General features: G+C 48.4%; 1 protein-coding gene and 1 long non-coding RNA gene across 6 annotated transcripts in view; one reads left to right on the forward strand and one right to left on the reverse strand.

Moving 5' to 3' along the window:
* COL14A1 (collagen type XIV alpha 1 chain) overlaps positions 1–2315 on the forward strand; it is a 147309-nt gene extending 144994 nt beyond the window's left edge. For 3 of the 5 annotated variants that reach the window (XM_082235394.1, XM_082235395.1, XM_082235398.1), the window contains one exon: positions 1410–2315. In XM_082235394.1, the coding sequence (XP_082091520.1) occupies positions 1410–1720 (311 nt within the window). In that variant the 3' untranslated portion in view covers positions 1721–2315. Of the gene's footprint in view, positions 1–457 lie in introns of all 5 variants that reach the window. The other 2 variants (XM_082235397.1, XM_082235396.1) reach the window with 2 other exon arrangements.
* The window catches only part of LOC309539699, a 357400-nt gene that overhangs the window by 94234 nt on the left and 250865 nt on the right, over positions 1–12301 (reverse strand). The gene's annotated exons all lie outside the window — the stretch shown is intronic.

Consider the following 12301-nt stretch of genomic DNA (forward strand, 5'->3'; position numbering starts at 1 on the left):
GCCTTTGGCCACACCCACTGTTGGCATTATCACCTTCTGCCAAACATATGTGTGTGTGTGTTTGTTGGGTGAATTGTCAACCAAGCCTCAGAATTCTCTGCAACATTCCCATGGAAAAACTCATCGAGGACCTTGAAAAACACTGTTTGGTATCCGAGGCGCCATGGAAGGAAGGTGTAGGAACTTTGACACAAGTTCATGTACTGCATGTGAATGTTTTTTATTCTTTCTTATTTCGGTTTGCAAAGCATGAAGCAAAGCCTTCGGTTGTACTTATTAGTTTGAGACTCAGTCTTGGTTACAGCTTAAGTCACAAGATTAACCTGTAGTTGAACTGGCCTTGGAGACCTTTGTTTGTTTTACTGACCTGTATGTATTTCTCTGTTGTTCACCTGCTCCTGTCCCTCTTCCCCTCTTCCCCCCACTCTTCATCTTGGTTCGATTTCGATTTCCGAAGGCTCATTCCCTTACAATGGCTACCCATACGGAAGGTGAAATCGGGTAGAATCTGGTTTTTCTTTCGCATATGGATGAAGGTCAGAATGGCAACTACTGAACAGCCTTGATGCTTTCCCACCAGCAACACTGATTATTATTATTATTATCACCACTAACAAAGGATGCCTGCTCTGGTTTTCTTATGCTTTCTGCTAGAATTAAAACACTTGGCACATTTCTCCATGGTACGGATTGCTAGGCACAAGCAACTATTGGACAGGCTGTTATCCAGAACAGGATTGTATCAAAGCCCTGGGAGAGCTTTTGGAAAGGGAGCGCTTCACTTATTTGAGATAGAGCAAAACAGAGGGGAACGGCAACAAAATATTGCAGGTTGGAGTGTTCCTATTTAGGCCTCCAGCAAGCCAGCCAGATCCCATATGCAGGATTCTCCATTGAATCAGGATCATTTCCCCACTGAAATAAATGAGGACTAAACACACTTAATCAGGGCTGGGCTGTGTCTATTGGTTCTTAAGCTGCTCCATGTTCCCCCTGCCCTTAACCATGCTGTGTAACAGACAACTCATATCTAATACAATTAGCGCACTGTTACTGCTGGTGTCGGTTTCCAACTAACAGGAAGATAATCATAAATCTTCCCCCATTCACTGGTGCTGATTTAATCTTGCAAGGCCGGCTGCTTTGTAAGTAGAAGCAGCCGAAAGCAGCCTTTCTCAACCTTGGGCTCCCCACTCCCCCAGTGATATTGGACTACAACTCCCATCATCCCTAGCTAGCAGGACCAGCGGTCCAAGGATAATGGGAGTTGTAGTCCAACCACATCTGGGGACCCAAAGTTGAGAAAAAAAGTTGCTCTATAGAGAGCAAAATTCAACCAAGCTCCTAACGATTGCTTCAATTTTGCTTTCCTCTTGCGTTAAATGTGCGGCTCCTCTTGGCGAGTTAAGGTGGCTATGGGGACCCAACTGATCAAGAGATCCCTGTCGTGCCGTTACCACACAGCTCCTACCAGCTCTATGACTCTGAGGACCTTTACGATGACGATGATCAAGAGCCTTATCTAGTGCATGGATCCTACCATCACCCGCAGTCCCCCTACCCAGCACCTCGCTTGGCTCAGCCAGAGTTCACACCTGTGCGGGAAGACATGGGGGCTCTCGAACTGAGATCCCCCGGAATAAGCCGCCTTTCAAGACGAATCTCCAAAAGAAGCATCAGTTCTCTGAGGCTCAAGAGGAAGGTTAAGAAAACCTCTTAACGAACTATTTCTTTTTCTCTCTGTGTGCATTACATACATGAATCTTTTAGGCCTCTGTCCAGTTGCCTAATGTTGTCGTGGGAATTGTTTACAGGCTCATATCTTAAAGGGACAAAATATACTGTACATTACCACTTTGGCAGAACGAGGGGTGGGGGGGATAGCTAATTACATTGCATGCCAGAAGTTATTAGCTTTGTAGGGGTTTATTGTTAGCTGGAAACTCCAAGGGACATTTCTGTAGATCTTTGTAGCTATTGTATTAGAATGGTTCGATGCACATTTCAAAACACTCCACCACCAGCTGTTATATCTGAATAAGTCAAGGAGCTCATTCCACTATTTCTTGCTTTCTGAATTTCTCTGCCTGAATTTTGATTGTGTGCTTTACTTGCAAAGTAACCCTTCTGAAGCCAACTGTGTTGGTTGATTTTATTTTATTTTTAATCATTTCCTTCGAAGATTTATATAAAGTGGGATTTTCTTCCCACAGCATTCTTATTAAATACCTATTAGAAACACACTAATAATTTATTGTGGGTCTATCACTACTCTATTTTATATACAAATAAACGTGGCAAACTTTTATAAATAATTTCATCTGTTGTATTTATTATTTTTAAGAGCCCACGACTGTGGTATGAAGTTTAATCTGGGGGTCCCTGAGATCTATGGGGGGAAAAACACACCATCCCACAATCCTTGCAAGTTCCAGTTGTGAGATTGCTCTGTCCATGGGACCATTTCTGCTTGCCTCTTAGATGTGATTTCTGCATTGCTGTGAGCTGGACTAGATGATTCTACAAGTTTCAGACTTCGTTTAAAATGGAACGACTTCTAATTCAGTGTACAGGTTTTCCTTTGCTGGATTGGGATACATATGTCAGACAGTTCGGGGCCATTTCACAGCTCACAAGATGTACCTCTCCGCTGCATCAACCCCAAATCTGTTCTGGACAGATTTTGGGAGAGTATGTTGCATGCACGGGGGAAAGAGGGGACAGGAAGGTCTGCTGTACATGCATAAATCCTTGCGCTGATGGCAGTGGTGTAGCGTGGGTTGCCCGTACCCAAGGGGGTGGGAGAGAGGGAAAGGGATGGAGTACGCATGTGCATTTAACTGCCTAACAGCATCCGCCTCACCCAGGAGATCGCAGCCACAGAGATAAGAAAAGAGGGGTCATTTTGTTGCCCGGAGAGGTCACTTCCTGGTTCACATGGAGAAGCCCAGCAGAGCCCAGTGACAGAAACACACAGCTGTATTGAGACAGCACCGGGTGTTGAAATTTTGCACCCCCTAACAATTTTGCGCCCCAGGCAACCATCCCTGTCCCTCCTGTGTCCTCTGTGGGGCACACTAGTTGAATAGCACCCTAAGTTTCCAGAGGGTTTCTCTGCCTTAGCAGAGGGGCAATGCCGTTGCTGGCTTTTGGCACTTTCCACAACGCTGGCATGGATCCCAAATGCACCATTCGAACAACATCAGTTTCAGGTAAGCAACCTGCCATTTGTTGTACAATAACTCCCACTTATCGCCCATCTAATTTTGTTTTCCCCCAGCCTAGCATGCTACAAACATCTATCTTGTTTATCTGAAGTCATGCTCGCCTTGAGTGTTTTAGATGCCTCGTGCCTGTATATTGCATTACTATAGGAAAATACCTCCCCTGCAAGTGAAAACCTTTTCCCATATAAAACTTGCTTAAAGACTGCCATGAGCTATTTTCCAGTAAGATGGCCACATATGTCTATGTGCTGCATATTTATTCCAGAAATGGTGTCCCTTGTAGCCAACTCATTCCTCCCATTCTCTTATAATTAGGTCAGAATATGTTGGAAATCTGAGGCTGCTGAAAGACTCTGATTATTTTCCCCACTGATAATTTATGTCAGAAATGTTGGCATGATATAGTATAGATTAATTGATTCTGATTGCATTTCATGCCATGATGTATGTACATTCTTATGCTGCTATTTTTTGCCAGAAAATGCTGATTTCTCAAGCTTCTGCACACCAGAAGAAATGAACAAGGGTCTTTCTTCTAGATTTTAAAAGCAAATTGGTGGCCTGATAGCTTGATCTACACTGGGCCCTAGAACAGGAGGCCTAGGCCCTTTGCCGTGCACTAGAGTTCTAATCCAGATCATCAGGCCTCAAGCAGATGCTATTTGCATTGGAGGTAAAGCTTCCATTTGGTCCAGTAGGAACTTTTATTTCCAGTGCAAATAGCAGGGACAAAGATGTGCTTTCCCAAGTCCACATTCCCAGCATGTTCACATTCTTGTTTCATCTGTGCTGCCTTGGTCATCTCCCCAGAATGGAAGATGGCAAGATCTCCAAGGATGTGCTCTGCAGGGAGTTGGCTTCTGGTACAAGGCCTGTTGGCAGACCAACTCTGCGCTACAAAGTGAAGGAACAGGTTACCCAAACCTGACTGTGCAGGCACCCAAACTGGGCCCCAAATTTTCCCCAAATTTCCCTGATTCTTTCTCCAGGGATTCATTAGCTAAACTCCACTAGCTTGAGCTGTATAACACAAATTTAGCTGCATAAACAAAGCCTTCTCCTTTATCAGTCCATGAAGACGTAATGGATGGCCTTGTCAGTTCCGAGTGGAGACAGGATGGTCTTATCTTACCAGTTGTAACTATCCTGACCACACTGACGCACAGACCTTGCAAGACAGGTCTGCGTCAGCCCCCGTGCCTGGGAATGGCGCCAGGAGCCCTAAGATAAGAGTACAGGAACATGCTCAAGGATGCAAACTTATGAGGTTGAATTCCTGGGGAAGGGGGGAAGGGGACTTGAAGGGAATACAAGCTGTATGCATCTGCTTTTAGGTGTGCTTGCTTGTGACTGATCACGCAGTGCCTTTCTGCTATCCTAGGAAGCAGAAATAAACTCTTTCTCTGAACCAACCCTCGGTGTCCATTGACTCCTCCCTCCCTCCCGGGAGCAACGCTCATCCAACCCATGGGAAAGGTCTAAAAGGCCAGAAAGGATGTCTGCAAACGAGATGTGAAGGATAGCAATATCAACCCTGCTGTATGGGAATCCCTTGCAGACGACCGCAGTGCCTGGAGGCAGTCAGGTTGTGCATCTGCAGCAGTGACCGGCAGAGGAATGACGGCTAGGAGGAGCGCAGACAGAAGAAACACCATGGTACACCTGTATCAGCACAACCGGAGGCCTTCATCTGCCTTGGCTGCAACAAAACATGTCTCTCCTACATTGGTCTCTACAACCACAGCAGACTTTGTAGCTCTCCAGTGGTTTGACTTCACCCCATTGTCTCCCGAGGTCAGACGAGTGCCGGCTTCTGAAATAAGTCCATGTCCGTGTTTCCCAAACTGAGATGTTGCAAGAGGGCCTGAGATGTGCCGTGAAAAGTAAACCACCACGTTGGGCAGCCAGCACTCTATGGCTGTCAGAAGCGTTGGAGTCAGGGCTGCGGAAAGTGAGGAGAACCTATTTGGTATTGATCTGCCTCCTCCTTTTTTAATATTATTTTTTATTAATTTTTCAACATATCATTTTCAACAATAATTAAACATACTCTCAAATCTTATACCATTTTTTTGACTTCCATCAATCACATCTGAAAATTTTCCAATCCATTCACTTAATATACATTTCTTACTTCCACTATTACATTTAAATCTCATAACTAATATCTCTATTCTTTCTGTACTTTGCAAGGTTTCATTTATTTCTCCTTACAAAACTTCTTGTAGTCCTACTAGCGTAATTTGTTGATTACAGTTGCTCTTCAAATAGTTCATATATTTCTTCCACTCTTCTGTGAATCTCTGTCCCACAGGATTCGAATCCTTCCTGTCATTTTATCTAATTCTGCGTAGTCCATTAATTTCGTCTGCCATTCTTCTTTTGTCGGGATTTCTTCTTGCTTCCATTTCTGGGCTAACAATACTCTTGCCGTGATCTGCCTCCTCTAGACCGACATACATGCATCATCAAGTGGGAGTAAGGAGGTACCCAAGATGCCATAGCACAGCTTGCATGGCATCCGATAAGCACAGGGAGGGTTGCCCTAGAAACGTCACCATTGGCCCAAATTAGGATCCACCCATCAGTAAGGACTACGGCAAATGGAACAGTAGGATGCTAGCAGGGACTAGTTAAGTGCACTATCCAGTGGCGTAGCGTGAGGGGTGCAGGGGGGCCCGGCCGCACCGGGTGCAACATCTGGGGGGGGGGGCGCGCTCGCACTCGCAGCTCTCTGCCCCTACCTGGCTCACTCTCTCTCTCTCACTGCAGTGCTGGCTGTGTGAATCCGATCCGAGCCACTGGGTCGCCGCCCACTGTGGAGGGGGTGGGTGCCAGGCATGCGGTGCGGAGAGAGAGCGAGGGACTATCTGGGGGAGGGACAGTGCCGCGGCTGCCCAGCGCAGCGTGAGCGTGGGAGAGAACCACACCAGACCAGACCAGGCAGCAGCAAGAAGAAGCTGGCAGCGGCGGCAGGTTAGGGGTTAGGGGGCGCAAATTACTTGCCTTGCCCCGGGTGCTGACAACCCATGCTACGCCGCTGGCACTATCCTACAGTTGCCAGGAGTCCTCCCCATTGCTCTGGAAACTGATCAGGCAAATTAAGCAGATATATTGGTTGGCTCCCAGCTAAGGTTGGTTTAGCCAATTCCTGCATTGCAGGAGGTTGGATTGGATGACCTTCTGGGTCCCTTCCAACGCTGCAGTTCTACGATGGTATGAAACGAAGTGAAACTCAGTTAATCTGGATCAAATATGGGTAAAGGTAAAGGTACAGGGACCCCTGACCATTAGGTCCAGTTGTGGCCGACTCTGGGGTTGCGGCGCTCATCTCGCTTTATTGGCCGAAGGAGCCGGCATACAGCTTCCGGGTCATGTGGCCAGCATGACTAAGCCCCTTCTGGTGAACCAGAGCAGTGCATGGAAACGCCGTTTACCTTCCCGCCGGAGCGGTACCTATTTATCTACTTGCACTTTGATGTGCTTTCGAACTGCTAGGTTGGCAGGAGCAGGGACCGAGCAACGGGAGCTCACCCCCGTCGCAGGGATTCGAACCGCCAACCTTCTGATCGGCAAGTCCTAGGCTCTGTGGTTTAACCCACAGCGCCACCTGCATCCCTTCAAATATGAAGGGAATTAAGTGTGGCTCCGGTTTCAGTTTTGGAGGGAAAAACACTGCACCAGGTGGCAAAGTCTGGAAAACAACGCACTAGAAGTTGTAATAAATCAGTGCTGCCTCTTAATGAAGACATCTTACAGTTTGTAGGCTAAAGATCAATTTTGTACCCAAAATGAAATGGAATCCCTGTATAGTGGTTTGAATTGATATGCACCCCACCTCACCAGCCAAATTGCACCCAAATTGCTTCAGTAGACACACATATTGGTCCACATTATGTTCCTTGATGCTGATTTTTGTTGCTCCGGTAAGGTTCCTAAAATTACATACTCCATAATATCCTGTCCAAGATTTTGACAGTATGTTTTAACCCAGCGCCCCACAAAATCATGACCTAATATTGCAGCTGGTGGGTGTTTTTTTGCAGTGATTAAGATTTACCTTAGATGAATATCTGGTCTATTAGCTAAGCATACAGTAATCTGAAAGCAGTGTAAATTGCAGTTCACGACTGACTGGCTGTAGACAGCATCCAAGGATATGCTAGGACCTGTTGGAATTGTTCCCAAAATTAAACGTGAGAGGGAATGGCTCCTAGTATTTCATATGCTGTGCAGGATTACGCACAGTGCAAGGCCAATTTGCTAAATGGCCTGCAATGTAAATATTTGCATATACAGTTATGCAGGATTGACAATAGGAGAGGGCCAGAACTTTCTCTGAAAAACTTCCTCACTGAGTATGGCTCACTATCCAACAGCAAGCAGAGGAAAACTCAGAAAGACAAAGAAAGTAAAATAAGATACTGTATAGGATTATGCCCAAACCTTGCTGTAATACTCTGCACATTCAGATATCCAAACAGCTAGAGTTTGCCCATTTCCTTACATGCTTGCGCTTTGCTGTTTGGCGTCCATCATTTTCAGGCAAAGACCATGCAGGGAGGGAGGGAGGTTGGACAAAGCAGAGATTAGAAATATTCCCAAAGGTATCAATGGGAATCGTGGATTTGTTATGCAAACACTCGCCCAATGATTTCCAGGGAATGCATTGCATTCCGTAAGCAGGACCTATGTATTTGTTGTTCTTGTTTAGTCGTGTCCGACTCTTCGTGACCCCATGGACCAGAGCACACCAGGCACTCCTGTCTTCCACTGCCTCCTGCAGCTTGGTCAAACTCATGCTGGTACCTTCGAGAACACTGTCCAACCATCTCGTCCTCTGTCGTCTCCTTCTCCTTGTGCCCTCAATCTTTCCCAACATCAGGGTCTTTTCCAGGGAGTCTTCTCTTCTCATGAGGTGGCCAAAGTATTGGAGCCTCAGCTTCAGGATCTGTCCTTCCCGTGAGCACCCAGGGCTGATTTCCTTCAGAATGGAGAGGTTTGATCTTCTTGCAGTCCACGGGACTCTCAAGAGTCTCCTCCAGCACCAGAATTCAAAAGCATCAATTCTTTGGTGATCAGCCTTCTTTATGGTCCATCTCTCATTTCCATACATCACTACTGGGAAAACCATAGCTTTAACTATACGGACCTTTGTTGGCAAGATGATGTCTCTGGTTTTTAAGATGCTGTCTAGGTTTGTCATTGCTTTTCTCCCAAAAAGCAGGCGTCTTTTAATTTCGTGACTGTTGTCACCATCTGCAGTGATCATGGAGCCCAAGAAAGTAAAATCTCTCACTGCCTCCATTTCTTCCCCTTCTATTTGCCAGGAGGTGATGGGCCCAGTGGCCATGATCTTCGGTTTTTTTATGTTGAGCTTCAGACCATATTTTGCGCTCTTTTCTTTCACCCTCATTAAAAGGTTCTTTAATTCCTCCTCACTATCTGTGGAAAGTAACACATTCCTCTGTGTGACCAGCTTGTATCAAAGATTTTCAAGAAGCAATAGAGCACAGTTATGTGGACAACTGAGTAGACTTGGGAAAATGCTCAGAGAGAAACTGACCGTAGTTCGCCAGGAGGGCAGCGTGCCCAAGTCGTAGCTTTTGCATGAGAATGATCATAATGAACAGTGAGCTATAATTTTTAATGACGGCTGTGCTATGCAGGCTGTATGAAGTTCACGCCGCATATTAATCTCACACGGTCTTTCCCCTTGACCAAAATTTATCACTCGTAACTTGGCTTCTTTAACTCCAGCCAACAGTGTTAAGACCTAAGTGCATGTCATAAAACAGGAACAACTGCCAAAACATTTGTTATGGCCACTGGGATTGACTTTTTGTAGTGTCAGAACTAAATCATACCTGTAGTCTTGATAACTATATTCGATTTGTTCAAATAATTGGACAATCATAGGAAAACTGTGTTGCACCCAGGAAAGGAGAAAACCTCATGCCCTCTGAAAACAGTTCAGTAATGTCAGGGGTTCAGAAGCAGAGACGCAGAGAAGGGTGGAAACAGAGAGCGAGGGGGAGGAAGCCGAAGGGAGAATGAGTGATGATGACGACCCGAGATCTCCAAGCCTAAGCAGTGAGTCAGAGGACTCCCAAAAGGGAGCCCCAGTGAGCAGAGCAAGGGGGGGATCCGGGGGGACACCCCAGGAGGAAGGGAACAGAGGAGATTCAGAGAGCAGCAGCTGGAAGTCGGGACCCACGCTCATAACTGAGGGCGGCAGCAGCTGGAAGTCGGGACCCACGCTCAAGACTGAGAGCAGCAGGGAGGAAGGTAGCCAGGCATCGGGTTCCGGAGGCTGTCAGCAGGAGGGAGGGCACGAGTCAGGGGTGGTCACGCCCTCCTCAGAGAGCGAGGCAACGGTTAAGAGGAAAGTAGAGAGTTGGGCGCGCGCGCCAAGTTCAAATGCAGCGGAAGCTGGAGCTAGCTAAGCACGCCTACAAGGTGCAAGCTGACAAGCACAGGCGGGTTGGCGAAGTGATCCAAGTGGGAGACTGGGTCTGGTTGGCAGCCCACGCAGTGCCGACCAGGTCGCTTGCCAAGAAGAAGTTGGGGCACAAGCAGATCGGTCCGTACCAAGTCGAAGCGCAGATCAACCCGGTAGCCTTCCGACTGGCGCTGCCGGAGGGTTCCAGAATGCATCCGGTGTTCCACAGGTCGGTGCTCACTCCCTACAAGGCACCTCACAGGTTCCAGGAGCCAGGGACGGCGCCAAGTCCGCTCCGGGAACGGACGGAGACGCGGGAGGTGAAGCACCAGGACCACATCAACGAGGTCACGGAGATTTTGGACTCCAGATGGGGGGAAGAGGGAGTCGAATACCTCTTAGCCAGAGAGGGCACCCGGGCCAGCGCCAATAGCTGGGTACCAGACTACGCTTTGGAGGAACCCCTGCTCAAGGACGAGTTTCATGCCCTCTTCCCACACAAACCCATGCCAGCGAGCTTCTTCGACGACTGGTTGTTCACACCCACACTTTCTTCCAGCACGTTCCATGGATTCGACTCAGAAGGGGAACCCGCACGGAGCACCCGTTCCCCAGAAGGTTCACCGGCAGGTTCGGCATCAGGCAACTCGTATTGGTGGGACGATCGACCAGAGGAGCGATGGCGCAGGAAGTGGCTGGAGATGCCAGGTCGAGCGACCGACGCAGAGACTGACATGGACGTGTTCGGGGAGGACCTCGGGTTCGAGCACGGCGGTACAGAGATGGAAGAGCAACAAGTCAACGTCGACGACCGCGAGGGGGAAGACTCGGAGGTCTTCAGTTGGCGGCCACCCACGGGGAGCGACCTGTATCCAGCATTCCCTCCCATGATGATGGAGCGCCCAGCACCCACACCTGACAGCGGGGAGGGGGGAAGGGGGGGCTTCGAGGGGGGGATGGATGTCAGGGGTTCAGAAGCAGAGACGCAGAGAAGGGTGGAAACAGAGAGCGAGGGGGAGGAAGCCGAAGGGAGAATGAGTGATGATGACGACCCGAGATCTCCAAGCCTAAGCAGTGAGTCAGAGGACTCCCAAAAGGGAGCCCCAGTGAGCAGAGCAAGGGGGGGATCCGGGGGGACACCCCAGGAGGAAGGGAACAGAGGAGATTCAGAGAGCAGCAGCTGGAAGTCGGGACCCACGCTCATAACTGAGGGCGGCAGCAGCTGGAAGTCGGGACCCACGCTCAAGACTGAGAGCAGCAGGGAGGAAGGTAGCCAGGCATCGGGTTCCGGAGGCTGTCAGCAGGAGGGAGGGCACGAGTCAGGGGTGGTCACGCCCTCCTCAGAGAGCGAGGCAACGGTTAAGAGGAAAGTAGAGAGTTGGGCGCGCGCGCCAAGTTCAAATGCAGCGGAAGCTGGAGCAGTAAGCAGCCCGGAGAGTGAGCCAGGTCCTAAAGCCCGCCGCAAGGAGGCAGAAGGATCAGGGGGGTCAGCGTCAGAGGAGAGTAGAAGGGAGGAGGCCCAGGGGGGCAGAAGGACCCAGAGACGTAGGGAGAGGCGAAGGAGGTGGAGCAAGGCTAGGGTATTAAGCTGGTGTGCAAGAGGCGGGGACTCAGACGGGTCTTCGCCGACCTAGAGCAGAAGGTGTAGAGCTGCATGCTGCAGTTCGGAAATGAAACCTGTAACTCAATAAAGACTCTTTTAAAGTGGACGCTGTGTGGCGTGGTCCTATGTGAGCTGGGACCTGGTAGCAGCTCTGACAAGTAAGAATGCCCGTTTTGCAGATTTTAGAACATTTTTATTTATCATTTTATACATGTGCCAAAAGAAGCAAGAGGCAGATGTGTAGCTTCAAGATTTCTTCCAAAACCCAGTCACTTTTTAATCTTAGGAGAGTTGCCGGTTTTGCCAGATGTGCCAAAGAAGTCAGAGCAACTCCGAAGCATTTAACACAGGAGGAACGACTGAGAGGGCCTAACGCAAACACCTACAACTGTAGTTTAGGAAAAGATGCTGCGTTTTGCCAAAGCAGTTCAAAATACAGTATTCAATAGACTGAGCAATCTGGGAATCTCAACAGCACTAAGCCTTGCTCCCAGTCTACCGGTGGTCCAAACATCCCCACCTCAAGAGAGACACATTAATTAAGGATCTAGGAGTCTTGGTTGACCACAAACTTGACATGAGCCAACAGTGTGACGCGGCAGCTAAAAAAGCCAATGCAATTCTGGGCTGCATCAATAGGAGTATAGCATCTAGATCAAGGGAAGTAATAGTGCCACTGTATTCTGCTCTGGTCAGACCTCACCTAGAATCATAGAATCATAGAGTTGGAAGAGACCACAAGGGCCATCGAGTCCAACCCCCTGCCAAGCAGGAAACACCATCAGAGCACTCCTGACATATGGTTGTCAAGCCTCTGCTTAAAGACCTCCAAAGTAGGAGACTCCACCACACTCCTTGGCAGCAAATTCCACTGTCGAACAGCTCTTACTGTCAGGAAGTTCTTCCTAATGTTTAGGTGGAATCAACTTTCTTGTAGTTTGAATCCATTGCTCCGTGTCCGCTTCTCTGGAGCAGCAGAAAACAACCTGATAGCCATGTTCAAATATATAAAAGGATGTCACATAGAGG

Source organism: Podarcis vaucheri, assembly GCF_965113315.1.
Source record: "Podarcis vaucheri genome assembly, chromosome: 8".
NCBI classification, from domain to species: Eukaryota; Metazoa; Chordata; class Lepidosauria; order Squamata; family Lacertidae; genus Podarcis; species Podarcis vaucheri.